The sequence below is a fragment of the Solanum pennellii genome, chromosome 12 (assembly GCF_001406875.1).
Source record: "Solanum pennellii chromosome 12, SPENNV200".
Taxonomy (NCBI): domain Eukaryota; kingdom Viridiplantae; phylum Streptophyta; class Magnoliopsida; order Solanales; family Solanaceae; genus Solanum; species Solanum pennellii.
The window spans coordinates 60,467,486-60,495,469 of record NC_028648.1 but is presented as its reverse complement, the minus strand read 5'-3'; the positions used below and the strand labels follow the sequence as shown (position 1 = coordinate 60,495,469).

The 27,984-nt window shown below is 31.8% G+C and overlaps 4 protein-coding genes across 6 annotated transcripts; 2 read left to right on the top strand and 2 right to left on the bottom strand.

Moving 5' to 3' along the window:
• Positions 1-4,443: 4,443 nt before the first annotated feature.
• Positions 4,444-6,346, bottom strand: LOC107006824 (myb-related protein 308-like). The gene is made up of 3 exons (XM_015205342.2): positions 6,161-6,346; positions 5,631-5,760; positions 4,444-5,300 (listed from the first exon to the last, which is right to left on the bottom strand). The coding sequence occupies exons 1-3, from the start codon at positions 6,291-6,293 to the stop codon at positions 4,502-4,504; spliced, it is 1,062 nt and encodes a 353-aa protein (XP_015060828.1). The 5' UTR covers positions 6,294-6,346; the 3' UTR covers positions 4,444-4,501.
• A 6,600-nt stretch (positions 6,347-12,946) lies between these two features.
• Positions 12,947-14,955, top strand: LOC107007468 (protein ELF4-LIKE 3-like). 2 transcript variants are annotated; one of them, XM_015206094.2, is made up of 2 exons: positions 12,947-13,075; positions 14,185-14,955. In XM_015206094.2, the coding sequence occupies exon 2, from the start codon at positions 14,226-14,228 to the stop codon at positions 14,568-14,570; it is 345 nt and encodes a 114-aa protein (XP_015061580.1). In that variant the 5' UTR covers positions 12,947-13,075; positions 14,185-14,225; the 3' UTR covers positions 14,571-14,955. The 2 variants fall into 2 exon arrangements, with proteins under 2 accessions (XP_015061580.1, XP_027769521.1); XM_027913720.1 differs by lacking the exon at positions 12,947-13,075 and adding an exon at positions 13,134-13,236.
• A 98-nt stretch (positions 14,956-15,053) lies between these two features.
• Positions 15,054-18,456, bottom strand: LOC107007467. The gene is made up of 9 exons (XM_015206093.2): positions 18,234-18,456; positions 17,562-17,645; positions 17,418-17,476; positions 17,085-17,180; positions 16,925-17,002; positions 16,601-16,663; positions 16,345-16,518; positions 15,582-15,677; positions 15,054-15,298 (listed from the first exon to the last, which is right to left on the bottom strand). The coding sequence occupies exons 1-9, from the start codon at positions 18,406-18,408 to the stop codon at positions 15,233-15,235; spliced, it is 891 nt and encodes a 296-aa protein (XP_015061579.1). The 5' UTR covers positions 18,409-18,456; the 3' UTR covers positions 15,054-15,232.
• Positions 18,457-18,951: 495 nt separating this feature from the next.
• On the top strand, positions 18,952-27,512 carry LOC107007466 (developmentally-regulated G-protein 2). 2 transcript variants are annotated; one of them, XM_015206092.2, is made up of 13 exons: positions 18,952-19,104; positions 19,987-20,071; positions 21,132-21,199; positions 21,382-21,458; positions 21,983-22,163; positions 22,274-22,330; positions 23,925-23,999; positions 24,543-24,662; positions 24,847-25,017; positions 26,075-26,188; positions 26,322-26,492; positions 26,875-26,985; positions 27,050-27,510. In XM_015206092.2, exons 2-12 carry the CDS (start codon positions 20,002-20,004, stop codon positions 26,971-26,973), a joined length of 1,203 nt encoding a protein of 400 aa, XP_015061578.1. In that variant the 5' UTR covers positions 18,952-19,104; positions 19,987-20,001; the 3' UTR covers positions 26,974-26,985; positions 27,050-27,510. The 2 variants fall into 2 exon arrangements, with proteins under 2 accessions (XP_015061578.1, XP_015061577.1); XM_015206091.2 differs by having other exon boundaries at positions 26,875-27,512.
• Positions 27,513-27,984: the final 472 nt, after the last annotated feature.

The window sequence follows — 27,984 nt, the reverse complement described above, 5'->3', positions numbered from 1 at the left end:
CTTTTTTAGCCTACGTGGCACTATCTTGTGGGTCCAACGATGGTTGACTTTTTTTTTCAAACTAGTGTCACGTAAGCTAAAAAGGGGTAGAATATTACTTATAAAATAAGTTCAGGGGGGTAATAGGATCTTAATATAGTATAAGTGTGTCTTTGGAATTTCGGGCATAGGTTGAGGGGGTACTTGTGCATTTTCCCTAATTTTTATTTTGAATAGTTGATATTAAGATTCTTTACGTAAAGGTAACTTAGAGTAACAGTAGGGGAGAGAAAGAAATAATTGAAAAATGGATAAAGTATTTAATTTTTCGAGACATGGATTATGTTTTTACAAAGCTAAGTTATTTGTATTTCTTTCGTCTGGAATTGTTTGTCATGTTGCGCTAGTAGAAAGTCAATTTGACTAATTTTTAAAGATAAATTGGATCACATTAACTCGATATTTTAAACAAAAAATATTCTAAAATTATATAAAAAGTACTATAAATTACAATTTTTTGCATATTAATATGATGAAAAAATACATCTTAAAATGTTAGTCAAAGTTTTTATTGTTTGACTCTAAAAATAGAAATCATGACAAACAATACTGGACGATGGAAGTATAAAAATGGTCAAAGAGTAAACCTGTTAAGTTTTTTTATATAGTTTAAGGACTAAAATTGATAAATATATGATTAAGAGATTAAAGTTGATAAATGTATAATTAAGAGATTAAATCTGATAAATTTTTAAATAGTAGAAAGAATAAATCCGACAAACTTGTATCAAGGCTAATGGTTTCCAAGATGAATAGTCAATTTGTTTATCTATCTTATTTTAGTTTGACAAGAAATAAAATGGTGAACTATTTAAAATATAGAAAAAATTACGTAACAAAATAAATTTATACTATTTAATTACTTATCAAAGCTAGTTTGCTATAATCTCGTGACAGCATATACATTAATTACATGTGCTGACTTCGAGTTTGTATAATTAGTCACTTTTGTATATGTATAATTCGTCAGAATATAAAAATACATATGTATATTATACAATTATTTAACCAACATACATATACAATTCACCTCTATCCTACTCTCTTCCCTTTCTCGCTCGCCTCTCTCCTTCCTCTTCCAATCTCGCTCGCCTCCCTCCCCACTCTCTCAATCTCGCTTGCCCTATATATAAATGTATATGTATAATATACAATTATATACATATACAATTCACCTTTCTCCCAATCACTGCCATCTTTCGTTCGCCTCTCTCTTGATCTCGCTCGTCTCTCTCCTCCCTCTCCCAATCTCGCTCGCCTCTCTCCTCCCTCTCCCAGTCTCGCTCACCTCTCTTTTCCCTCTCCCAGTCTCGCTCGCCTCTCTCCTCCCTCTCCCAATCTCTTTTGCCATATATACAAATACATATGCATAATATACAATTATCTAACCAATATATATTCAATTCACCTTTCTCCCACTCTTTTCCCCTCTTTCGCTCCTCTCTCCTCTCTCTCTCCCAGTCTCGCTCGCCTCTCTCCTCCATATAACATGTAGCTACACAATGTAATCATCAAACTATAGCTATAAAGAATAATAATTATTTTTAAGTGGCTATATGTGAAAGTTCCCCAAAAATATATACGCTATACGTGTGTGACAGTGTGAAACATTTAATTAAATAAAGCTCTCCCTCTACCCTCTTGTCCATATTATGATTTAAACTTTTGTTACGATTATCTTTTATTTAAAGAAGTTCTTAACTATTGTATATTTTCTAAGAGATTAATTGAGAAATAATGAAGAGAATAATAGTAAAAAGTAATTCTTTTTTATGACCAACTTATTTTTCTTAAAAAATGTGTGATATCCCCAATAAATCCCCAATAATTCACTCAATGTGGACTAGAGAGGATATACTATGAATTTTATAATTTTAAAATATGTCAAGTAAAAATTTATAATATACTATTGATTTAAACAAAAGAAAACAATATAAATAAATTAAGATTAAAAAAAAACATAGATTATTTTACTAACATATAATATATAATTATCCCTCTACTTATGACTAGATTTTTTTTAAGAGACTCCAATTAACAATTTTTGAAAGTGGTATAAAGACCCCATTTTTCAACCAACTTTAGTGATAATTTATTTATTCGCTTTCCAAATCACCATCTCAAACACCTTGGACTCGTATATATGTTAATTTTTTTTCAATGAAGGGTGTCCAATTAGAGTATGTGACTACGAACATTATAGTATAATTGATAATCAAAGTCATTCGTTTTATTTTGTGTTTTAAAAATTATACAACTTGTTCAATAGTTTTTAAAGTCATTCAACTTTACGTGGAATCAATGTTTAGATTTATTTAGGATCAATTTATTCTAAATATGATTTATTTTTTAACAGGACTTACATAGTTTTAACTATATAATAGATACACCTCTATAACATTGAACAAAAGGAATATATTAGTTAAATGTCATTATTGACAATTCTAATGTTTAAAATGTTAGAAATTGAAGAACAACATATACTTTTAGTTAAATGTTATTAAGAGTTTTTCTTATATAGTCAACTTATTTTAAGCAGGTTGAGTAAACGAGTTAGGTTTAGGATGGATTGAAAGATTGATTTTAAATATGCTGTGTGGTACTAACCAATTTGAGTACAACTTGTTTGGATGGCTGATACCAATTCTATCGTATTGTATTAATTTTATCGAATCGTATCACTATATTCATTATTATAAAATGATGAAAAATTTCATTTATGTAACAATCTTTTTTGTGTGATCGTGTTGTTTTTTTCTTTCTTCTCATTTTGTATTCGATTATTACATCCTCCGTTCATTTTTACTTGTTTAATATTTACTTGGTATATCTTTTAAGAAACAACAATTAAAATGACAATTTATTATCACCTTTTGAATATCATAAATTCAACACTTTCGAAGATGATATTATATATAAATAATAAGGATAAATTAGAAATTAAGTAATAAAATATTGTATTCATCAAACAATACAATACATCATAAAATAATATGTAATGACCAATCAAATAAAGAATTACATTGTTATGGTCCATCTTTTCTTGCATATCTTTTCAATATTTGATAAAATAATACGTAACGATCATCCAAACAAAGAGTTAAATTTTATCTTCCATTTTTTCTTGCATATCTTTGAACATTTTTTGTAAGAAAAAACAAACTATGTGATTGTCTTCTATGAAAATAACCTTCATGGAGTATTTATTACAAAGACAAATATAGTCACATGTTGCCAAAATTGCTTTAGATGCCTTTCTCAACTAAGGAAAAAATCAACCCTAATTAGAAAAATAGTAATATTATAAAAACTCAGAAATCGAGACATTAAAGGAAGAGGAACCAAGAATTGATGTGAGACCAATTTTAGAAATATTTTTATTAATAGAGACCTGACTTATTTGTCTTAATTAATTAATACCATAAGAAAGATAATCTTGAAAGGTTTGCCAATCCCTACAAACATCAAATACATTAATCAATTCAAATAAACTATATAAAGCAATTGATTTCGTACATGATACAATTGAGTGGCCAATTACATACAAACAACCGAACTCATTGATTCTAAATTTTGAATTTAATATTAATAACTACCCCTTGTGATTCAATGAAAAAGTAATGTTGAAAGGTTTTTCAATTTTCATCGATTGATAGGCTATTACATAGTGAGAGTTTATTCAATATGCATAAAGTATTCACCACAGAGTGGTTTGCACGCTATTACATAGTCGAGGTTTACCCAATGTGCATAAAGAATTCGCCACAGAGTAATTTGCAGGCTATTACATAATGGAGGTTTATTCAATATGCATAAAGTATTCATCATAGAGTAGTTTGCAGGCTATTACATAATAGGGATTTAAGCAATGTGCATAAAGTATTCACCACAACGTGCTTACTCGAAGGGCAAAGACGGTAACAGAGATACTAGCGGATGTAGGTTAATTATTCTGTGGTACCCAAAAAATAACCAACAAATGGTGTGGTGCGGTGGAGTAGCAAGTTCTCATCCATCCTTAACCTAATGTCTCGGATTCGAGTCCTACGGGATATAGAGTCACCTTTGTTAGGAAACACTTTACCCTTCAATGAGGAACTTTCTGGTGCGAATTTAAATTTAATCGGACTCTAATTAATATGAATATTAAACACCGAATAATTATACATTAATTCAAATTAACTAAAAGCATTAGTACGTACGATACATCAAAATTCAAATACATTAATTCAAATCAACTAAAAGCATTTAGTACATATGAAACAACAAATACGTTAATTCAAATCAACTAAAAGCATTTAGTTCATATGATATAACTAAGGGGATAGGTGAAAATAAATAAAAATAATTACATATAAACATCAGGATTTACTGATTCAAAATTCTGAATCTGACACTACTAACAACTTTATGAGTGCATATTTATGAGTCGTGTCATCAACCACGTACACATTTCAAATAATTAACAAGACGAGAACCCGTTAATCCAAAGTTCCAAATCGTTGTGTTGCGTCTCTTCTGAGAAAATTGCAATTTGACTAGAACTTGAAGGAAAATAGCTCCTTTGCCTTTCATTTTTGTTGGAATTATTAATGGCACCATTAACAATAGTACTACTAGTAGTAGTACTATTTTCCAAAATTTGGTCACGTAAATCAGGTGCATTAAGAAGCTCAGCTAGAAAAGGATCGTCTACATCGAAACCAAACATGAAATTGAAGTTATAATTCTCCAGTTCAACGGACAAATTTGTTGGGGAATATGATTCTGATACTGGTTGTTGTTGTTGTTGTTGTTGTGATACTTGCTCGGACAATGATGAAATTGAGAACGATGATGAAGAAGGTGTTAAAATATTAGTTGTCATGTTTTCCTCTGTCATTACCTTGTGATGGTTATCATGTTCAGTAGTCTCATGTGTGTCTACTACTGAATTACTAGTAGTAGGACTCATGAAAGCTTTAGTGCACCTGATTGCCTTTGTGTGGACAACCAAACACGGGGAGGAGGAGGACAATGATCCCCCCTGTCTAATGTCCGTCAGCAAATATTGTGAATCCCGAGGACTTGCATGTTCTTGATCATTTGGTATGGTTGATTTTGCATGACTAGAACGATGACGTTGACGATTTGAAGATATTACACGATTTGATTGACCAGAGTGTGTTCCTTCTTGAAGTCTTCTTCCGATGTTGGTATTCCAATAGTTCTTAATTTCATTGTCTGTTCGTCCTGGTAGCCTTCCAGCTATCAGAGACCATCTGCACTAATTATAAACATTCATATATATTACATCACATCAAATGAAAAATTACAACGTATTTCCATTTTCCTCTTGCTTTTTTCTTCGTAGAAGCAACATGATCTATGATTTTGAGTCAGTGAGTGCATAATGTCACACCCAATGAATAAATTTAACAAATTTACTCTTTGCTTGTTCTTTTTTCTTCGTGTAGAAGCAGAACAATCTAAGATTTTGAGTCAATGAGTGCAAAATATGTCACACGTATTTTTCCTATGTGATAATTCAGTTAGCTAATTATATATTAAACAAATGACTAAAAAAAATTGAATCTTAAAAGAATAATGACCTGTTACCAAGAAGCTTATGTAGTCTAATTATGAGATCTTCTTCATCTGGACTTATATTTCCCCTCTTGATGTCTGGCCTTAGATAATTTAGCCACCTTAGTCTACAACTCTTTCCACATCTTTTAAGACCTGTCAATTTATTATAAAAAATCATTTAAGTAAATATTAAACGGACGAAATAAGATAAAATCCCAAAAAAGAGAATCAGGGATGATATAACAAGATCAAACAAGTAAAAAGTCACGAAGTTGGTTGACAATAATAATGTACGACCTTTTGCGAAAAGTTAGGTAAAAAATAGAACTATTATAATTATCCTGAATATTCAGGAGAAAATTTAGAACCTGTATAGTGGATTAAAAGAAATAACACTCTCCCATCATACATATCAACAACAAGGGGTGCATGGGAGATACACAGACAAGAGAGCCGATTTGACCACGCAGACCAAATGAGTGGTTAGTAATTTTCATATACATGAATTATACATAAATATACAAGAAGAAAATAGTACTAACTTGAAGCTTACCAGCTCCTTTGGGAAGATTTCTCCATTTTCCTTCACCATGAACTTTGATATAATCCATTAAAATTTTATCCTCCAAGGGAGTCCATGCCCCTTTGTTTAATCCTTCTTTAGAACAACAAGGCTTTCTACCCATGATTTCTATACAAATTATAGTAATGTATTATATTATATGATTTATCTTTTATGATTTTGTGATCTTTAGAACTTGGCAATTGTCAAGTTTTCAATATGCATATACTTATAGTATGACAATTTAATATCCACATCCCACCCCCTTGCTAGGGGGAGGGGGAGGTAAAAATTAGAAGAAGTTGTCCCCCAAAATATCATTATCTTATATTAAATGATAAAACACATATACACAAGTTTGCTAATATTTCTGCAGTTTACTTGTACAATTGGGACCATGCCTTTCTCTCATATAATTCCCTTTTTTAATGAAAGTTACTTGCATCTTTTGCCTTCTCCTTTGTAAGAAAGGTAAAACTTAATTTTACCATTAGTTTCACAAATAGGGTCTGGAGAAACGAATAAAGTGAGGTAAGGTTGTTTCTCAAAAATTCTTAGACTCGAGAAAATTATTTTTAATTTTCAAAATAAGGTTGAAAGACGTGCAAGAGTAACAAGCTATACGATATAAATATCGATGAAATAAAAATTCTTGACAGTAAAAAAATAAAGATAACCAAAACAAAAGAAACACCCGTAGCAATAAAATCGATGAATAAAATCAAGCTAATAACCTTACTCACATCTACCCCTAAAATGGCAGAAAACACTCGACTATTTACTAATTGTCTATCCTATTTAATCCTCGACCTTGATGTTCTCTTATTTAGAATCATGTATTCAATAAGTCGAAAATGTATGATAATATTCAATCAACTAAATCTCAATTTTAAACTAGTCTGAGTCAGTTATACACGAATGTAGACATGATAACGAAATAAATATTAGGTATAATAGCGATACTGAATATTATTCAAAACCATATAAAAAAACAAATCACCCCCAAGTCACCCCAAATGATTTTGATATACCCCGCCTCGAAACTCGTGATAATACATGCTATTACGTTTTAATTTATTACATAAAATCCGTAACAAGAACTATACGTACGTCTCATTGATTATTTATTATCCAGAAAATGCAATATTATCTGTCCAATATTGTTTGACAATCTGGCAAGTTTGTTGGAGATAGTTACTGAAAACCTACAATTAATTTAATGATAACATAAACATTAATACACACTAATCTAATTTTACGTAATTAGCTAGATCCCACCAGTGCTCTTAATTGTCTAATTAATAATAAAAATAGTAGCATTATATTGTGTTACATAACTGTATAGTATTTCTTTTTTAAAAGTCATATTACACCTGGAAGAAATTAAACTTAAAAGAGAAATAGGAGTATTATATTACTTTTAGGAGATTCCCTTTTTTTTTTCTCTTTTTTTTTTAAAAAAAAGTTTGACTTTTATACAGTCTTGGTGTGAGAGAGAAATTTCAATTATCATTATTTTTCCTTGATGTTACGTATACTCTTTCTGTCCAATTATATTTATTGTGTTTCAGTAATTTTTCGAGTTTAACTAATTTTTAAAATTAAATTAAAATAGAAAAATTTATTATTTTAAATTAAATATTTAAAAATTATATAAAAATTTTAAAATATTATATTAATTAAAGTTTTTATATAATTTGATTCTTGAAATAAGAAACGTAACATAATTTGGGACGGACTAAAAGAGTAATTCTCAGGCAATAGAAATTATGGTAGGAGAAATCAATGTTAGTAGAAAATTTTGACAAAAGAAAGAAATCATAAAAGGAAAAATAATTGAACAACTAAAAAAAAAAGCACTAGGGATGGAGCTAGAAGCTCAGATACGAGAACAATCAAATATAATAATTTTTGCTTTAATAATATTTCTGTGTTAAAAAAATTATAAAAAAATTTATAAATATCCAGTTATTATCATTTAAGAATTTCAGAACCCATAATATTGAAATTCTGGCTCCATCTTTTCGAGTACTTAACATTTTTTTTTATTTAGCCATTTGATATCTGAAGTCTACTTCATTAACTAATCCTGATTTGTGCTAAGTATGCATACTAAAAGGATAAACTGTTTTTTATCAAGAAATTCTTTACTTTTAGAATTCAAATTCGATATTTCAAATTTCAAGCATCTCATTACATTCCTTAAGAAGTATGATACATAATAAGTCGTTATTGTAATCGTCGTAGATATTCGAAATTCACTTAGAGCTGAGGTAATATCTCAGATGATCATCAATTTATAATAGTTTTTTATAAAGTCACTCAACTTGATTACAGTAGTTCACTTAAAAAGTCACTCAACTTAATTATGATAGATCACTTAAAAAGTCATTCATTTTAGGATAGTTTACTTAGAAGTTTACTATACTCCGCTTAATTAAAAAGTCACTCTCAACTTCATTTTATATCTAAAAAATTACTCAATTATTAATATCTTACTTAGAAAGTCACTAAACTGTGTTTTTCTAGTTGAAAGTGTATCCTATATCTTATCTTAAAAATTCTGCCATTTGACCACTCACTATTTAGATAAGATATACATAAAACTTTTATATTTCACATAGCAATTTAAAATATTTCAATAATTGATAGGGGTAAAATAGATAACTCACAATTATTTTCTTAATAGGTGTGTCAATTTAAAAATAAACAAGTAATTAGAGACAAAGAGAGTAAGATATAACTTTTTTTTGTTGTTCGTTTCCTATTTGGTGGTGCGTATCCATATTAGTGCGTTCAATATAATTTTCTTCATATTTATGGTTCGAACCTAAGACTTTTAGTTTTTTTTGTTGTTCGTTTCCTATTTGGTGGTGGGTATCCATATTAGTGCGTTCAATATAATTTTCTTCATATTTATGGTTCGAACCTAAGACTTTTAGTTAAGGATAGATCAGTCCCTTTACTACACTACAACTCTATGTTTGTAATGAAATATAACTCTAAAACCTCTTGTCTTGTAATAAAAGCACAAGAAATATGTTTATTATTAAAAAAATGGAAAAGAGTCTGATATACCCTTCAACTTTGTCATATGGAGCTGATATACCCCTCGTTATAAAAGTGGCTCATATATGCCCTTACCGTTATACAAACGGCTCACATATACCCCTGTCATTACAAAATAGCTCACATATACCCTTCATTTAACGGAAGTTAAAAAATTAGCTTTAAATTTAAATTTATTACTTCTAATTTTTTTAAAAAAAATATTTTGGGTATATATGATTCTTCTATCAAAGTTCAAGATATATTTTAATTTTTTTCATACATAAATTATTTTGACTTCTTTTATTATAATTATTTGAGTTTCTTATTCTTATTTTGTTTTTTCTTTCATTTTTAGTTTAGAGAAAAAAAATTTAAACTATTTTTTTTGTGTGTATTGTAATTTAATTTCGTATTCGAAGAAAAAATTTGGTCATCTACAATAAGTTTTACAAGAATATTAGTGAAACATAAATAAATTTGATTATCAAAATAATAATTATAAATTAGTCATTGAAATAAAAAAAAGTCAAAAAAAATATGTTTGACGATGATTAAATTTACTCATATGGATTATATTTTTTAGAAAAAAATAATAAAAATTAAAATTAAAATTATTATTTTTTTCCATTTCCGTTAGAGGAAAATGGTATATGTGAGCCATTTGTTTACAAGTAGGGGTATATATGAGCCACTTTCATAACAAGGGGTATAGCAGCTCTAAATGACAAAGTTGAGGGGTATATCAGACTCTTCTCCCTTAAAAAAAAAAGCATTTTAAATCAAAAGTAATAACTATACTATTAACGTAAGGCATTTTAATTCAATTTTACATAATTTAAAAATAATTTTAAATATTTTTCTGATTTTTTGTTAAAAAAGAAATGTTACACTAAAGTGGGTATAGATTATGGCATACAAAGAGAAAAGTGGTTAAGTATTTGATTAAACTTAGAAGTTAATCAAACTAATTTATAAATATTTTTTTGTTTATTTATATGTTTTGCAAATTGAAAAGTATTAATAAGTCACAAACAATAATGTAGTCATCCCTACCTATGATTTTTCAACTTATAATAACTTTTAGTTTGACCCAATGTTTTATTATTTAATTCTCTCCTTTTAATTTTTTAAAAAAATATTCAAACTTTCCTTGCAAAAACTAAACTCCTAAATTCCTATTCACACCTTATTAGTCGTTCCTCCTTTTCTTACGCAAATACCTTTAAATTATAATATTTTTTCACAATTTGTTTTTAATAATATTATAGTTAGAGGTGTACATGACAGGGTTGGTTCGAGTTTTTGAAATATAAAATCAAATCATTTGTGTCGAATTTTTGAATTTATAAACCAAATCAAACCAATAAAACTTGGGTTTTTCAACTTCGGATTTTTTTCGGATTTTCGGGTTTTTTTTATAAAGTATTCATACAAACATACAATTTACTTGCACTTCAAATATTTCTTTAGTCGTATCAAAATGCAACTATCTAAGTTATTTCTTAAGAAAATAATAAAAAATATGATATAATCAATGACACTAAAATATCCAACAAAAAAATAATAATAAAATCGCCTAAAACAAATATTGCAAATTAATAAGTCATAACGAAATTTATTATAATTTAAAGTACTAAATCATGCTAAAATAAGTTTAGTAAGTATTAGTCACATGATTAAATATTAAAAGAAAGTAAAATTAGATCATGTATTTTATATTGTCTAAATCTATATAAAATTAAAAAATAAATATTCAAGATTATGTCATTCTTAGTGTTGAATTGATTTCTTTTGGCGTTATTATTAATTTGATTTTTATTTAAATTTTATTATAATTACAAACATGTATGAAATATAATCTTTATTAGATCATTAAGAATTCTAGCTTCCAAACATGAAATAAGTATATCAAAAGATAAAAACTATGAAAAAGTATAAGAGATATTTAAAGATTATATCAAAGTAAGTATTTTTATGTATAAAATAAAATTTTAAAATTATATATATAATGTCGGGTTGATTTGGTTTCGCGTTGATTTTTTTAGTTGAAACCAACCCAACCCAAATATAGTCGGGTTTTTTTCCTACACCAAACCAAGTCAAACCAAACCACTAGTCCATTTCTTTTTTCGATTTAACTCGATTTGCGATTTGATTCGATTTTGTACACCCCTAATTATAGTTATGAAATACTGTTTGTGTTCACTTTTATTTGTTACTATTTGACTTGATACATCAGTTAAAAAATAATGAGTGTTATAAATATTTTACTATATTATCTTTACTAATTAATGTTTAGTATTGCATCTTGAAAAATGATGTGAAAAATAATACTCCCTCCGTTTCAAAATAATGGAACTGTTGAGACATTTTTCATATTTCAAATTAACTTGGTTGTTCAATTTTCAAGGCCACTTTTAGAACATTCTTCCATTTTTGCCCTTCATTTGAATTTTCTATCTGATGAGTCAAGAAACTTTAATTGCTTTGAATTATTCTAAAGATTAATTGAACATACTCCCTCAGTCTATTTTTATTTGTCATGTTGCACTTTTCGAAAGTTAATTTGACTAATTTTCAAAGTTAAATTATATTACATTAATTTGATATTTTAAACAAAAAATTTAAATATTCAAAAACTATATGAAAAGTACTATAAATTGCAATTTTACATATCAATATGATAAAAAAATACATCTTAAAATGTTAGTTAAAGTTTTTATAGTTTGACTCTAAAAATAGAAACCATGACAATTAAAAGCGGAGGGAGAGAGTAAATAATAAGGATAAAAATGAAAAGTAATGTCTAATTTATATCATAATCTTCTTTTCTTAAAAGGAGTGAAACACCTCCAATAATTTAATTATTTTGAAGTGGAAAGGGTATTTAATAGTAAGGCTAAAACATTACAAAATAACTGTCTTTTCTTGATCAGTCAAAAATGACAAGTAAAAATCTCTTTTAGAAATATGTGATAAGTAAAAACGAAAGAAGGAAGTACATATAAAAATAAATGAATTTTACTAATATTAATTTGTCAACCTAATACATCAATTCGTAAGTACTCCATCCGTCCCTACTCACTTATTCATTTTGACTTGACACAACTATTAAAAAAATAATAATTAACAAGTAAGTTTATCATTTTACAATATTAATTAATAGAATTCAAAAAACAATTTACTCATTAAAGAGGTTCTATCATTTTCAAAAACATTAACTCTTTAGATAAATAAATTAATAATTTAATAGGTAAAAAAAAATTATCTTTTCTTGATTTGTTAAAGATGACAAGTAAAAATAAACCAATACAAAAATGAAAATTGAACAAATGAAAAAGGACAAAAAAGTACTCACTCCGTCTCATTTTATGCGACACCTTTTTCTTTTTGGTCAGTCGCAAAGAGAATGTCATTTCCTTATATGATAAGTATTTAAAACTACAATTCCTCTTTGCCCTTATTGGTGGTCCCTCTTAATTTTATAGATGTCCTCTAATATACATTTATGAAAAGAGAGAAAAATGAATTTACTTTTTTAAGGACAATTTGATAAACATTTCAAAATCTTCATTATTTTTTAAACATTTCAAATGTAGCTATATAAAATGGGACGGAGAGAATATTTATTTACCTTTAATATGGAATAAATTTTTTTTGTACCAACCCTTATATTGTCGGACTCTAATGTGAATAGCGGATACCAATTAAAAAAAAAGAAAAAGAAAGCAGTATATATTTATCCATTTTTTTCCTCATATGAAATACCTATATTAAAGTAAACGATTGAGACAATCGAAGTCTTTCATCGTTCGGTCATGATTTGGGATTTCTCATATGTTCAACAATTTTAAGGTAATCCTCTCCTCCTTAAACTTTTCTTAACAAATTTTTTATGATTTTTTTTTATAAGAGTTTATTTATTCTATAAATCTCTATTTCTTTGAATTTCTGCATTTACTACATGGGTAAAAATCAAATTTTTGAAGTCTATGGTTATCTTGTTGTTTACATAGGTATTGAATTAGGTTTTTCTTTGTAGGAATTTGGATAAGGTTTTGTTCCATTCCATTGCCTTAAATGTTTTCAATTTTTTGATGTTCAAATTCTTTCTATACATACAAAATTAGATTTTAGCCCTAGGTTGAGTTTTTTTGTTTGATTGGATAATTGTGGTGTTTGGACCAACTTGCGTGCACTTCGTTTGTAGTTTCACGGAATACATGTCATCTTGCACTAGTATGGTTACTCTGTATACCAAGGCTAGGACAGATCAGAAGAAATCATTTAGCGTTATAGAGTTTGTTAAGAGATGGATTGTGATAAATTGATAGTCTAGATTAGTTTTTTTTTTTTTTTGGTTTTTCTTTTGTAGTTTCTTGCCCCTTTGATCTATGTTAATACTATTTGTTGTTTTTTATATTTCGATTATTGTTTTATGTTTTGTTGTAGTTAGTGTTTATAGAATGCTTCGTTGTGTTTGCTCTAGATAGCATTTCTACCTCCAAGGTAGGGGGTAAGGTCGGGGTACACTCTATCCTTTCTAGACTCCACTTTGTGGGATTACGTTGTGTATGTTGTTGTTGTATGGATCTTTAAATATTGTATTTCTTGGAACTTATCCGCATAATCGCGCACACTATATTCAATAGTGTTGGACATGTGATGGACCTAATTAGCCAAACTAATTTGGTATTGAAGCTTGCTAGATTGGCAACTATGATATCTATGTATTAGAACACACCTAGGTGAATAGATAGTGATTGTTTAGACAAGAAAAGGGAACCACTAATAATTGAGGTATGAAACTCTCGAAATGGTGATGGTTCATGTGTGTTTTTCACCATTAACTACACAAAAATTCAAAGGTGTTTTAGTTGTTTAATTTTATGAAACTTGTGCCTTTTTGCTTATGATTTTAACGACTTGTTGATCTAAGGCAACTTTTATGTTTCTATATGCAGTATTTGATAGCCGTTTCTTATTTTATTGAGTGGTGACTGAGATGGAAGATGTTGTATTCTCGTGTACTGGTAATGGAGTTCAAGTTGACCGTAAGGTAGTTCAGACACTGCAAAAGAATTTTGTGCAAGTACAGAACATTTTGGATCAGAACAGGTTGTTAATCAACGAGATCAACCAGAACCACGAGTCAACAATCCCAGATAACTTGACTCGAAATGTTGGTCTAATTAGAGAGCTAAATAACAATATTAGAAGAGTAGTTGATCTCTATGCTGATCTTTCCAGTTCTGTTACCACATCTATGGAAGCTTTCTCCGAGGGTGAATCAAACAATGCTAATCAATCAGATCAAAGAGACGGTCAGAAGAGAATAAGGTCCAGCTGAAGTTCAACTTTCTCCGTTGATTGTTTCTAAGTAAATCAGCTCTGTTTAAAGAGGTTTGATTTGAACAGAATGGATATATATATACCGAGGCTATAAGCTATAACGCTTTGAAAATAAATCCTATCTGGTCATGTGTTCCTTTGTTATCTTTCTATCTGTTCCTGCAATTGGACTCAAATTCATAGTTAGCAAGTTGTAGTTTTCTCCTTTTATGTTTGTTATAGTAGAGTTACTTGTTCTGTCTTCAGATCTTTGAGTGGGCGCGAATAAACTAGACATATAGCCCCACTCATAGTTTCTCGTTTGAGTATATACTTTTGTCCTTTGTTCTCGTCTTTGGAACTCCTCGTTGTATCATGAATTTGTTTCACCGTTATTTCCAAAATGCTGGTGTCCGGACTCGTTGAAACCTCGAGGGGGTGCTTAGTATAACACTTGTTGCCATGCCTTTTCTGGAATCACATTAATAACTGCATTCATGTATTCTGCATTTCACCATCAGACACCGCATTTTATTCGTTTACAGTTCCTTACAAACTAGTCAAGATGCTGTTCTTTTGACACACTTACATACACAAAACAAGCAATTTGCATTGTGATTAAAGCTTTTAGCTTAATTATATCATGGTGAAGTTTTCTCACACTATTGATGTATACATCACTTATTTATCTATCAAGGTTGCAAACCACTCTTTCCAGTCCATGACCTTGTCCTCACCATTGACCACCTGTTATTCGACAAACTTAAACTTGTTAGCTTTTTAACAACAACCTAAGAATAGCGGAAGTGCATTCACAACAAGATAGCTGATACAACTGCTGGAAAATGTTTCACTGTGCTCATGTTGACCTCTATAAGATTTGAAGCAGAAACTAAAAAACATTGGTTACTTAAAACGTGATACAAAAAAAGATTGATTTTGACCTTGAAAAGTTCCAAATAGGCACCACTGCAGATTGATTAGTTCATTCTGGGCAGCAATAAATCTTAGAAAATTGAAAGCCACAAACCTCGAATGTCAGTCCTTTCTGTGGGACAGTCTCAAGAGCCTCTACACAGATGAAAGCAGCATCCTCCTTGCTCAACTTTCCTAGTGATGCACAGCCCTGGCATGAAGATCATAGAATCAGCTAATTTAACAAAACTAACTTTCTTGCGAATGATTTTAAGTGAATGACAAAGTTGCAAGCCAAATTGCTTTAAAACGATGGAAACCAATCACCGGGACACATATTCTGTCATAAATTTCATGCGAGGAATTTCTGATCCAATCTTGATAAAGATTCCATTGTTCTATTCTAATTTGCTCTAATGCAGAACAGAATACATTTTCAAACCTTAACGCAATGATTGGAAAGGTGGTAACTGGAAACTTTGGATATTTAGTAAACATCAACAAAACAATAGCTATTAGACCATCATCTGTATATCAAGTCAATGGGTTCGTCATGGGCACATTACTTTGTGTTTGAACGAAATGTAAAAACTTAAACTTGAGTGAACAACTACTGTGCTGAGTAGCAACAATAAGAAATTTGCTCAACATGAACAATGAAAAACTGGTATAGTTGTTTTCTATTCGATTTGTGAACAATTTTGATTTATTTTGCACAAAGGAACACCTTATAGTTCATTTGCTGGTGGTTTCAACCTAGGAAAACACAGTTGTATGACGTTATGCTCGTTTGGATACAGCTAATGACATATACAAATTGTCATTGTGGTTTTGACACCATCTACCTGATAAAGAAGCTACACATATATAACAATTACCTCTTTAACGTTGAAACCTTGATTTCCACCCGGTGCATTTACCAACAAGCCAGTTCTAATAATGGTGTAAGGGATTCCCGAAGCCATAACCAGTGATTCATCTTGTTCTGCCTGTTTTCTTGCATAGGCAGTAACAATTGCTTGTACCCCGCTAGAACCTCTATAAACAGACAGCTGCAATGTCATCGTATCATAAAATCAAAACATAAACCGTTCGAAGATAGCCATTGCCTAGACATGTATGAGAGAGGACTACCTGAGATAATAGGATTACATGTTGTAAACCTTTCCAACTCTCTAAATTTGATATAAAACCTTCCTACAAAATGCAGCTCAAGTGTAAGAGAACTTCTTAACAAATTGTGCATATAGAAAAGAAAGTGCCTAAATAAGCAACGGAAAAAATAATTAGCTAACAAGAATAAGATGCAGCAAAATTACACAATAAATCCATAACAGATGTATTATAGATTCATATGCAGATGTAATGCTACTCGTTAATGTTTCTTTGAAAGTGTTTTTGTTGGGGATCATGGTAACGAGAAAATGATAGCGGAGAATGATGATAAAGCGAGCATACGTTTGGGCATATCACTGCACGAACACCACTTAGAGCCTTCTTTAGCAATGACCTGTCCCGTGCATCACCTGCTATTGGCTTCATAGCAGCTTAGGAACATTAAGTATTAAAATACTACCAAGTGTATGATAATAAAAAAACGTATAAAAATTCCACCAACCTCAACATAAGTACCAAATGCTTCCATTGCAACCCGCTTATCCTTTACCAGAGCTTTGATCCGAGTTCTTTTGATTATCAAAGACAATATAATCATCTGTCCAAGATCACGTATAGGTGAAGTTGACAAAGGATGAGACGGATTAAATATTGAGCTATATACTGAATCACTGAGGTAGGGCATTGTTAGCGAAAACTGAGCTATGACTATATCATTACTGTTGAACTTAGATGACGTAAGAAAAATTCTTCCCCCTGCTTGAACATGCACATATTGTAAACAACAAGACATAAAGATTCTAGTACAAGATATCTGATGCTACCATATACGAACCTGACCAATCTCATTATCTCCATCGGTAACTAAAACTGCATCTCTGACTTCATCTTCTTCTGTTTGTGAGAAAAAAGGAACACATTGTTGACATGATATTTTAGAGAAGAAATCACATGCAAAATGATTACTAAATTCAGCTACCCGAAGACATATCTTCTTCTGAAAGGGATCCATCTTTTGGGAGGAGCTCGGGTGCCCCATACCATTTCCTTAACTTTGGACCGCCTGAAATCAATGGCATACATGGATGAAAATGTCAATGATTAAGGAAATGTTATTTGATCAGCATTCTTTGAGATGCATTAGAATACATCATATCACATAATTTTAGCGGGAAGGATTGACGTAATAAGCATTTATGTTTCGTGTGTTACTTTTCATCAATTTAGGGCCTAACAAGTTTAAAGATTTTCTCATCGAAATCATGAATGTTTATGATACTAATGATACTTAAAACATTGGAGCAAAAACCGTTGTATGAAACTATGACTTGCCGTCATCAGCCAGTAGAAATATTAAAATTTCCATCAACGAAAAGGTATTCATCAGTAGCTATATGAATCTTGACGAATGTCCATACACCCATTTAAATTGCAACAATCAGATACCATAGCGCAGCACCCAATTCATTACTCTACTTCACACAAATCAGTAGCTTCACCCAACCCAAAAACAAAAAAATAAAATCATAATTCAGTATCGAATTTCCCCAATTTTGTCAAGCACTAATTAAACTGTTGAACCATTCAAAATGAGTAACTGTATAATTAGGTTTAATTAACAATAAATTGAAGTAAAGAAGTGAAATCAAACCTTCAATGTAATCTAGAATTTGGTCCATAAAACCTATTTTCTTCTGAGAAGAAAAACAAGTGAGAGAACGCTTATTACTCTTCCAATTCCAATTTCTGCACCACAATCGTCGACATGGAGAAGAAAGGCACAACAATTTTGAAGGTTCATTCACACAAATAGATAAACTCCCCATAGACTCCACAAACGGTTGGTTTCTGTTATGTCTTGCACAAATTACTATAAGTCATTTTATAAGTGAGGTATGAAATTGTTTATATTAATTTAAATTTATAATTACGTTAAATCGATTCAAAACTCAACAATCAAAAAGTTATGAACACATTAAAAATTCCGCCCCTGTCTTTTCTAATAGATATAGATAGTGTCATTTGAAGTAAAATTATTTTTTTTCATTTTCGTTTGAGAAAAATGATATATGTGAGTCATTTGTATAATAATCGGGACATATATAAATCAATTTCATAACAAGAACTATATTAACTCTAAACGATAAAGTTGAGCGATATATCAAACCTTTTTATGTCAGTTCATTAACACAAACGTTATTGTGTGAAATCTGTATAGTGAAAAAATTAACTATAATGAAATAATATTATAATCTAAAGTATTGGAAAAAACCAAATAGTAGTTAGAAAATTGAAGAATAAGAAATCAAAGTGTAATTATCTAAACATTAGTGTACAAAACTAAAATTTAAACTTAGGTGCTCTAAGTTTTAAAACTCTTCATTTTGATCCCACCTTATTTGCACCACCCTTGCTTCTCCATTCTTCTAGTCGAGCATACACTATCGTCTACTTACACACGAGCCGTCGCATATCATCGCCGGTACGGTCGCCGGAGTTAAAAATATCTTCTCGTCGTTCAGGTATGTGCCGATATCTACGATTAAAATTAGCTATTGTAGTGTTTTGACCTTGTAAATGATTGGAATCCTAAATTAGCTCGTAATTCTCTGATTGACGCTTTGATTTTTCACATTAACAACAGTTTCAAATGCATGATATGTTGCATTTTGAATATTGCTCCTTAATTGAACGATCACCAGTTTTATTTGATTATCAGAATTTTACTCTGAATGGATTTATGTGTGATTAGCTTCAATTATGATTTCTCATAGTTGTTTACGAGTTAATCCGGAGTTTATATCGTATTTGATAACAGAGGATTATATGATTCATATAGCGGATCACAATTGGGTTGTGATTGAGCAAATAGACTATCTATTGGTTGATTGGTAGTGAAAAGGTTCAACTTGGATTCATCACAGTTCTCGTGATTTTTTCAAGGAATAGTGGATTGATATAGTTGATCCCGACTATTTTTGGATTCAGGAGTAAACTCTTGATTGATATTGATTTGTTTGTCGTGTTATAATGGCTAGTATTACAGAACAATTTGCTGAATATTTCTCTGGGAAAAGAAATTATAATAGAAGGGCCACAAGTCCAAGCATGCGAACTTGATTGCATCAGCTATGTTATTTTCATCATCCAATACTTGTTAAATAGAAGGTCCATGTGAATTATTTAAACTTACAGTATTGCGTGGTATTTTTTTTTCCGATGAAGACAATATAGCTTGGTATCTTTGACTCTAGCTGGTAGCTGCTCCCTCCTTTTTGCTTATGTGTCTCTTGAGGGCAAACATAATTTTCTTTTTTTTTTCTGGTTGATACTTTTGTGAGTATCTCATTGTCAATGATACTGTTTCTTGACTATAGCTTTTCTTTTTTTGTTTCTCATTGCAGGAGAACTAAGGAACCATGGGGATCGTAGAAAGGATTAAAGAAATAGAAGCTGAGATGGCTCGTACACAAAAGAATAAAGCAACTGGTAACTGTTTACTAAAGCCTTTTTGACAGCTGTGTTTCTACCATCGTTATTTGAAGTGCCATTCACGTTACTATTAAGCATAACCTTGTCAACAGATACATTACCTTTTCTTTTCTCCTGAGTCCTCCTGGAACCTTGTTAAAGCGATCTGCTGCCTGGAGGAGCAACTCTTGTTACTGTCTTTAAATTAATAGAAAGAGAGAAATATGTGTGGAATATTGGTGTTTGTACTTGGTCAGTAATGGCTTCTACAACTTCTTTATTATCATTTGATGACTGTGCTTTCATTCATGCCTCATATCATATGCGAAGTAATGTTATCTTTGCGGTCTATGGACTCCTCCCCCCCCCCCCCACACACACATAAATGGATGTCAGCTCATCATAATTAACTCTTATCATTACATACATACTTCTTCAGTAAACCTAACTCAAATTTTATAGTGGCACTCCCCACAAAATATTAGAATGAACTTATTTTGACTGATAGGACAGGCAAGGGAACTCAAAAATCGGAATTGTTGAATCACAACCACCATAATGTGTGACCATGATGAACTATTTAGGTAATTTAATCTATCTTCTCTAAACAGTAATCATGCAGATGAATCGACATAAACCCTCAAGAGTCTCTAAAGGATCTGGTTGGCAAAGCTAGAGCTAAAATTTAGAGTTTCTTAGTCAACCAAAGGAGACTAACCTCTTGTAGGAGTACTATTGGATAGTTGAAATTCAAAAGCACTTGTGCTAGAAGTATGAATTTTACATGGATCTTGCAAGAATAAGAACATCCCTAATGGTTTGGCATGGGATGATATTAATTTGAGAGCAATTATTTTAGAACTCTCGCACCTGCTGATTCATTCTTCTGCCCATAATTCCTCTGTACATGTATTTTGTTATGAGGTACAGGCTTACTCCATGAGTCATCTCACATACAAATGAACATGGTAAATTTTATTTATATCTTGTATCTGTGATGAATAAACCTGTCTGTATGTCAACCCTTTCCTCAAATTTCCTCGGAAGCTTAGTGACGTACTGTACCTTGGATGTGCAGAGTATCATCTTGGTCAGCTGAAGGCTAAGATAGCAAAGCTGAGGACACAACTGCTGGAACCCCCTAAAGTATGTGATTTTGGTGTTTTGGACTGTTAATTGGTGCAGTGAATTCTCCATGGACTTAAATTTCCTCTAGATTTTATGATATAAAAGTTCACGTTCACTCGAAATTGGTTTTCTCCTATTTGTTTTTCTTCTTCTTTTAATAGAGAGATAATAATAATCTTCTGAATATGCTGATGCAACAGGGTTCCAGTGGAGCTGGAGAGGGTTTTGAAGTCACAAAGTATGGCCATGGACGTGTTGCACTAATAGGATTTCCAAGGTTTGACATCTCCTCTCTTGGTTTTAGATGTCATTAATTTCATCAGAAGGCAAAAGAAGATATAAGTCTGTACGGGTTAATTTTACAAAGTAAAATATTTTTGAAGCATTGAGTTCTAGATATGGAATTAAATCACTTTTTGGCTTTTGCTGATCTTCTACATCATATGTTTTCTACCCTAAAAACTACAACAACAATAACACTTGGTGAAATCCCACAATCGGGGTCTGAGGAGGGTGGTGTTTAGGCAACCTTACCCATACTTGTGAAATAATTTGAGTTAATAGCCTAAAATTCTGAAGATCTTTGATGTGAGATTTCTTTTGGCGAGGCCAAAGATGGGAATCTAACTCAGGATATTTAACTACAGCTGATCTGGTAATTGTGGAAAGAAGTGGTTCTCAGTGTTTACTTGCTACTGTGTATTTGTCTTTTTCCCTTTGGGTGTCTTCAAGAATTTCATTTTTCAGTTCTGTTAGCTGCTACTCTTGGTCCCCTAAAAACTTTGTTTTTTGTTTTTACAGTGTTGGAAAGTCAACACTCCTAACGATGCTGACAGGAACACATTCTGAAGCTGCATCATATGAGTTCACAACACTTACTTGCATCCCTGGAATTATACACTACAATGATACCAAAATTCAACTGCTTGATCTTCCTGGTATCATTGAAGGTGCATCTGAAGGCAAGGGGCGTGGTAGGCAGGTAATTGTTGATACGATTTTAGTAATTTGACAAAAAATGGATAAAATACAGTTCCTGAAGCTCATTATCTTAATTTTGAGAGCCTCTGAAGAATTTTTCTTTGATGACAGGTCATTGCTGTTTCCAAGTCATCAGACATTGTTTTGATGGTTCTGGATGCTTCAAAAGTGAGTGTTGGTCACTGTAGCTGATACTTTGACAGTATAGGTCTATTAAAGCTCTTCAAAAAGAGATCCAGGTCTATGGGCTTTAAGCCCAAAGCACAATTCACTGTAGCTGATACCTTGATAATATAGGTTTTATTAAAGCTCTTTAAGACGAGAGAAAGAATTCAAGAGTCAAAAAATCATTATAATCCGATAAGAAAGAGTATGGGCAGGTCCTCGTACATCAAAGTGCACTAACTCAAATAGTACACTACAATGACTCTCTCTATAGGAATATTACTTTAGAATATGCTTAGCCTCTTACACACATAAGACTGCAACTCAGAGATCCAGGTATGTGGGCTTTAAGCGCATAGTACAATTGTAAAGGATGTAGTTTTGTTAAAAAGGGTGCAATGAAGGAAAAAGTAGATCTGTAAATGCAAGAAATAAGGAACAAATTCATTCATAATCTTTTCCTAACAATTAATACATCTCTTTGCTGATTAAAATTATCATTTCGTATTGCTCGATTTAAGATAGAATTCATGGGCAATGTGGTGGTTGCCTTAGTGCCTTGCCTATAGAGAAGCACCCTTAAGTGGGACGACGCGCCCTCCTAGAGCTTCTCTGAGATTCGGGGATTAAGCATGCCTAAAATGAGCCATTGACAACATTGGTTTTCATTAGATATAAATCGTTCAGTAGATGTCTGTTTTGACAGAACTTGTTAGGTACTATTGTAATTTTTCTGTGAATGGGTGATTTCGGTTATGATATTCTTTAAAACTTATTGTTTGATATGACAACAAGCTTATGATATTATTTATTTATGTTATTTCTATCAACAGTATTCTATTGCTTTCTCTTAATCCCTCTAACATTTTAGTTTGTCAGGATCTAACATGTAGCCCCTCCTTTCAACCCTCTGATACTTGAAATACTTGAAACTTTCAAGGTCTCATCTTATTACTTTGTGACTGTGATATTGTTCGGATTGTTTTAGATCGTACATATCTTGAGACTGGTGGATAAACTTAACAAGTCTGAGATTTTTTCTGGAACTAAGGCTCTTAATTGTAACAGTCTTGTGATTTACAGACAGATTCTATTTTCTGAGAGTCGGCCAAATTATAAGAGGGTCTCCTACAAGTTAGATTCATGGAATGCGGCAAGAAAAAGCATTATTATCAAATTGCTGTACCTATTAAATAAATATGATAAACTTGCCTCTGATATGCTTATATGCTTACGGAGTCAAATGTCTAGTACAGGGACCTTGATTCTGTCATGCCCATATTAGACTTGAGTAATTGTTTAGTGGAAGAAATAATAGCATACGTTGTACTTGGACCACAACAATTACTCGTGAAGTTAATACTGATGAAGCAAAGCTGTAACGGCTTGTCTCTGTATATGTTGGGAATCCGGAAATTCGGTGGTTAGTTGTACCTTTTGTTTGTTTCCTGAGGAAGTCCTATAACTATTAAATTCATCTTGTTCCCCTGGAAGCTGTTCAAAAAACTATTGATTTGGCTGTTAAACTATTATTGATTAGAGTTTTTCATATTCTTTCACTTCCTATTGAGAGGTGACACACTCCTTTTCAATTCAGAGTGAAGGCCATCGACAAATTTTAACGAGGGAGCTGGAAGCTGTGGGACTGCGATTAAATAAACGACCTCCTCAGGTGATCTATTCTGTGCATAATTTATGTTGTCATTTTAGCTCCTTCATTATTATTACATTATTTTTCTTTATATCCTTTGTCTCTTTGTATTTTTTTTTTAATTTGTGAAGATATAATTTGTTCTGGATGATTTTCTCAATTATTGGTACCACAAGTACTGTTAAACATTATATGGATGACCTTATAGCAGAGTACACCTTTGCATTCGTCCTCAAGTTATTAGGTGGCAGGGTTCTTTCTTCATTTAATTTCTCTGGCATGGATATTATGATACACTTATGGAGTTCATGCCTTAGGTAACCCTGTTTCAAAAAGGAGTTCGAGTAAGAATGGGGATAAGAGAATGCTTTTATCATGTACCTCAGTGGTTGGCAACTCTAGTTTGAAAATGTTTCTTCCTCACAATATTTTGTCTGAAATACCTGAGATCGTCTTTTAAGTGCAGTTTAATCTTTTGCACGCATGCATTCATTGGCAATATGCTTCCCTCAGATTTGACAACTTCAAAATATGGATTTAATTTACATTACCAAATGGTTGCAGATATACTTCAAGAAGAAAAAGACGGGAGGGATTTCTTTCAACAGCACGTTGCATCTGACACATATTGATGAGAAGCTCTGCTATCAAATTCTTCATGAATACAAGATTCACAATGCTGAGGTACTCTTACCCTGTTAGCCTAATATGCTGCAGACCATCATGTGGGAACTTTTGTTATCTCACAAACAAAAGTGATCATTCTACAAACATTTTGTGGATTCCTGTTTGCAAGGTTACATCTGCCTCTTCCCGTTTTGTATGTGCAAAATCTCTGTATCTTCATATTCTTTGTTCACCTTGTTAGGTTTTATTTCGTGAAGATGCTACAGTGGATGACCTTATTGATGTTATTGAGGGAAATCGTAAATACATGAAGTGTATATATGTCTACAACAAGATAGATGTTGTCGGTATTGATGATGTGGACAGATTATCCCGACAGCCGAACTCCATTGTCATTAGCTGCAACTTGAAGGTATTTTGCACAATAGTTAAGTTATGTGAAAACTGAAAGAAGTGACTTAACAGCTATGACAAGTTTTTTGATGAATCAGAAAGCTTACTAATCTAGATTCTAGTCTAATGTTTTAGCAAGGTGCTACCTTTATTACAATTTACTGTTTCTTTGGATTTGCGTATTGATATTTAGTGTGGCTGCAATGAAGCGCATATTTAAGCGTCTGGGATGTGCAATTTTGGGATTGTCCACTAAATACAGTTGGCGCTGACAATGTCACTTGACGTTGCAATCTTTTCTTTTTTGTGTGGTTTTGTATCTAGTGGTGTATGCAAAATTTTCAGTAAGCGGTGTCAATATCATAGAAAAAGGACAAAATTTAACCTCATTTATATGTGAGATATATCCTTGACGCATTGGTTTAGTTTAGTTTTAAGCTAGAAGAGGTCTTGGGTTCAATACTACTTGACCAGAATTTTAAGCAATATAATGTGTAATATGTAGCAGAAATATGCTTAGGTTGACGTTTGAACTCCAATCTGAAAGAGAAAAACCGTACACTGAACCAACACGCCAAGAGACATCTTCTGTCAAGCAGTGTCTCATTCATTTTATCTCTTTATGCATTGTATTAATATGTATATCTAGTAAAAATAATTCCAATGAAGTGGTATCGCTTGACAATCCTTCGCTCAACGTGGGTCTACCTCCTGTCTGTATGACTTCCAAGGCCTTATTTTGTTTAGATATCTTTTCTCTTGTAGTTTGTCCTTCGTGAAATAGTAAGAGCATTAATTTTTCTGAGATCACTAAGATCTTCCCAGGTTGGATTGCTTCATTGTGGATATGTTCTAGGATCAGTAATTACATTTGCTTCTTTTTCCTTTGTGAAAGTTGGCTTAAAGATCCGAAGGGAAATTGAAGACCGCGGGGCATGAATCCCTGGGAACATGTGAATGCCCTGTTGCTTGTGTTGGAATGGGGTGAAACTATCCTTACATGCTAATATGCTTTTCAGAAATCTTCTAACCCATTGCCTTGTCTGCATATTAAAATTGCTTTGAATTTGGAACAGCTGAATCTGGACAGACTACTTGCAAAAATGTGGGATGCAATGGGTCTTGTCAGAGTTTATACAAAGCCTCAAGGCCAGCAACCAGATTTCTCCGAGCCTGTGGTTCTCTCTGCTGTATGTTGTATCACTTTATGCTTTTAAATATTTTCCACTTGTGTGCTGTTACTAGAGAACACCCCCCCCCCTCCCTTATTTCTTGTTGCCGTAGCTTTGTTGATAAATCTTTTTCATGTATTTATGATTTCAGGATAGAGGTGGCTGTACTGTAGAAGATTTCTGTAATCACATACATAGGAACCTTGTTAAGGATGTGAAGTATGTTTTGGTATGGGGCACGAGTGCAAGGCACTACCCTCAGCATTGTGGTCTGAGTCATCCGCTTCAGGATGAAGACGTGGTTCAGATTGTCAAGAAAAAGGTAGCTAATTTCGCTTTGGGATTTCAACGTATTCTCATTATTATATTAATATCAGCCGTAGCCCGTAGCACCTCTTTGCTTTCATAACAGTTGTTTCTCGAACTTCACATATCTTTGATCTTTAGAGAGATGAGGATTTGACATTTTCACATGGCAACATGTTTGTTGGGAGTAGTTTTCTTACTTGTTAACTCAATTTGGGCCTTGAATATTGTGTCAATATAGCTGCAAACAACCAACCTTATCTTCCTGCTAAAAGTATAATCAAACTTATACTATGATTTCTTCACCATATCGGCTTTGGGAGTTGTCTCACTATGTGCATCATGAAGATACACTTGATGCCTATGACATTCAAAGCGTTTTCTTTTTTGTTGTGCAGGAGAGGGAAGATGGTGGCGGCAGAGGCCGATTCAAATCACATTCTAATGCTCCTGTTCGGATATCTGACAGAGAGAAAAAGGCTCCACTGAAGACGTAGTTTAATCAGAAGGTGAAGCTTTTATTTATGTGCTAATCGTTGAGACATCAATTTTTGATCGGAGAGTATATTGCAGGAAAGTAATGAGCTATTCTAGAGGTTTCTTCAGCTCTACGGTGTGAAGCTAATCATAATTATGATATCAGCACTATGCAGTGTAAAAAAATATGGACATAAGCCTTCCCTCCGAAGGTAAGGGTAACGTCTGTGTAGATCCTACCCTACCCCGACCCCACTCGTGGGATTGCACTGGGTATGTGTTGTTGCCTTCGCTCCGAAGGCAAGATGTGGTGTTTAGAGTTTCCATCTGTAGCCCGTTATTGGAACTTTAGATGTCAGCTTCCAACTGGCAGTATGTCTTTGTGAGAACTAATGTGGTTGAAATGTTAGAGGCCTGAGGGAACTTTGATACCCAAAATGTTTCTTGCGTATCAAATACAAGTAAGAAATTCACTTATTTTCGTTAAAGAAAATAAATATCCAAGCTTTCATACCGAACACACCCTTAGTTTTAACGGTGAAATTTTGGTCATGCTTCATTACTATCGTTACAATTTTTTTTCTTTTCCTTTCTGTCTTTTTTTCATGTTACCTAGGTTGGTAATAATCTCAATAATTAATATGGTTTGTTGTTAAGGATCAATTTTGATTAGTGTGGAAAGTGACCTTTATGTCCAATCCATGTAGTCATATCTCAAGTCGTTTCTAATTTACTATAAAGAGGAAACAAGGCGCAAGAGTGACATATTGTTGTATTTATTTAAGATATAGATATTCTAATCTAACAATAAATTAAACTCAACATTGTATGTACCAAGTTTTAGATGTATGCCTAACTTTGTACTCCCTCCACCTACTTTTATGTGTCCAACATTAATTAGAATAACAATAAATCAAATTTAATATTTGAAAAGTGACTATGGTTAATAATAAGAATAAATTAAAAATTAAGTGATTAATTATCTATTAATTTCTAAATTGGACAAGTAATACTGAATTGAAAGAATAGTG

What these genes read in the sequence shown, in the direction of transcription:
- LOC107006824 (XM_015205342.2), bottom strand. Translation starts at nt 6,293, where the DNA reads ATGGGTAGAAAGCCTTGTTGTTCTAAAGAAGGATTAAACAAAGGGGCA. An exon ending in AAATCTTCCCAAAGGAGCTG is followed by an intron (nt 5,761 to 6,160) that starts GTAAGCTTCAAG and finishes ATAAATTGACAG; the next exon opens with GTCTTAAAAGATGTGGAAAG. An exon ending in CATAAGCTTCTTGGTAACAG is followed by an intron (nt 5,301 to 5,630) that starts GTCATTATTCTT and finishes TAATTAGTGCAG; the next exon opens with ATGGTCTCTGATAGCTGGAA.
- LOC107007467 (XM_015206093.2), bottom strand. Translation starts at nt 18,408, where the DNA reads ATGGGGAGTTTATCTATTTGTGTGAATGAACCTTCAAAATTGTTGTGC. An exon ending in CATTTGGTACTTATGTTGAG is followed by an intron (nt 17,003 to 17,084) that starts GTTGGTGGAATT and finishes GCTGCTATGAAG; the next exon opens with CCAATAGCAGGTGATGCACG. An exon ending in AAGGTTTCAACGTTAAAGAG is followed by an intron (nt 15,678 to 16,344) that starts GTAATTGTTATA and finishes TCTTCATGCCAG; the next exon opens with GGCTGTGCATCACTAGGAAA.
- LOC107007468 (XM_015206094.2), top strand. Translation starts at nt 14,226, where the DNA reads ATGGAAGATGTTGTATTCTCGTGTACTGGTAATGGAGTTCAAGTTGAC.
- LOC107007466 (XM_015206091.2), top strand. Translation starts at nt 20,002, where the DNA reads ATGGGGATCGTAGAAAGGATTAAAGAAATAGAAGCTGAGATGGCTCGT. An exon ending in GCAAGGGGCGTGGTAGGCAG is followed by an intron (nt 22,164 to 22,273) that starts GTAATTGTTGAT and finishes CTTTGATGACAG; the next exon opens with GTCATTGCTGTTTCCAAGTC. An exon ending in TTCAGATTGTCAAGAAAAAG is followed by an intron (nt 26,493 to 26,874) that starts GTAGCTAATTTC and finishes TTTGTTGTGCAG; the next exon opens with GAGAGGGAAGATGGTGGCGG.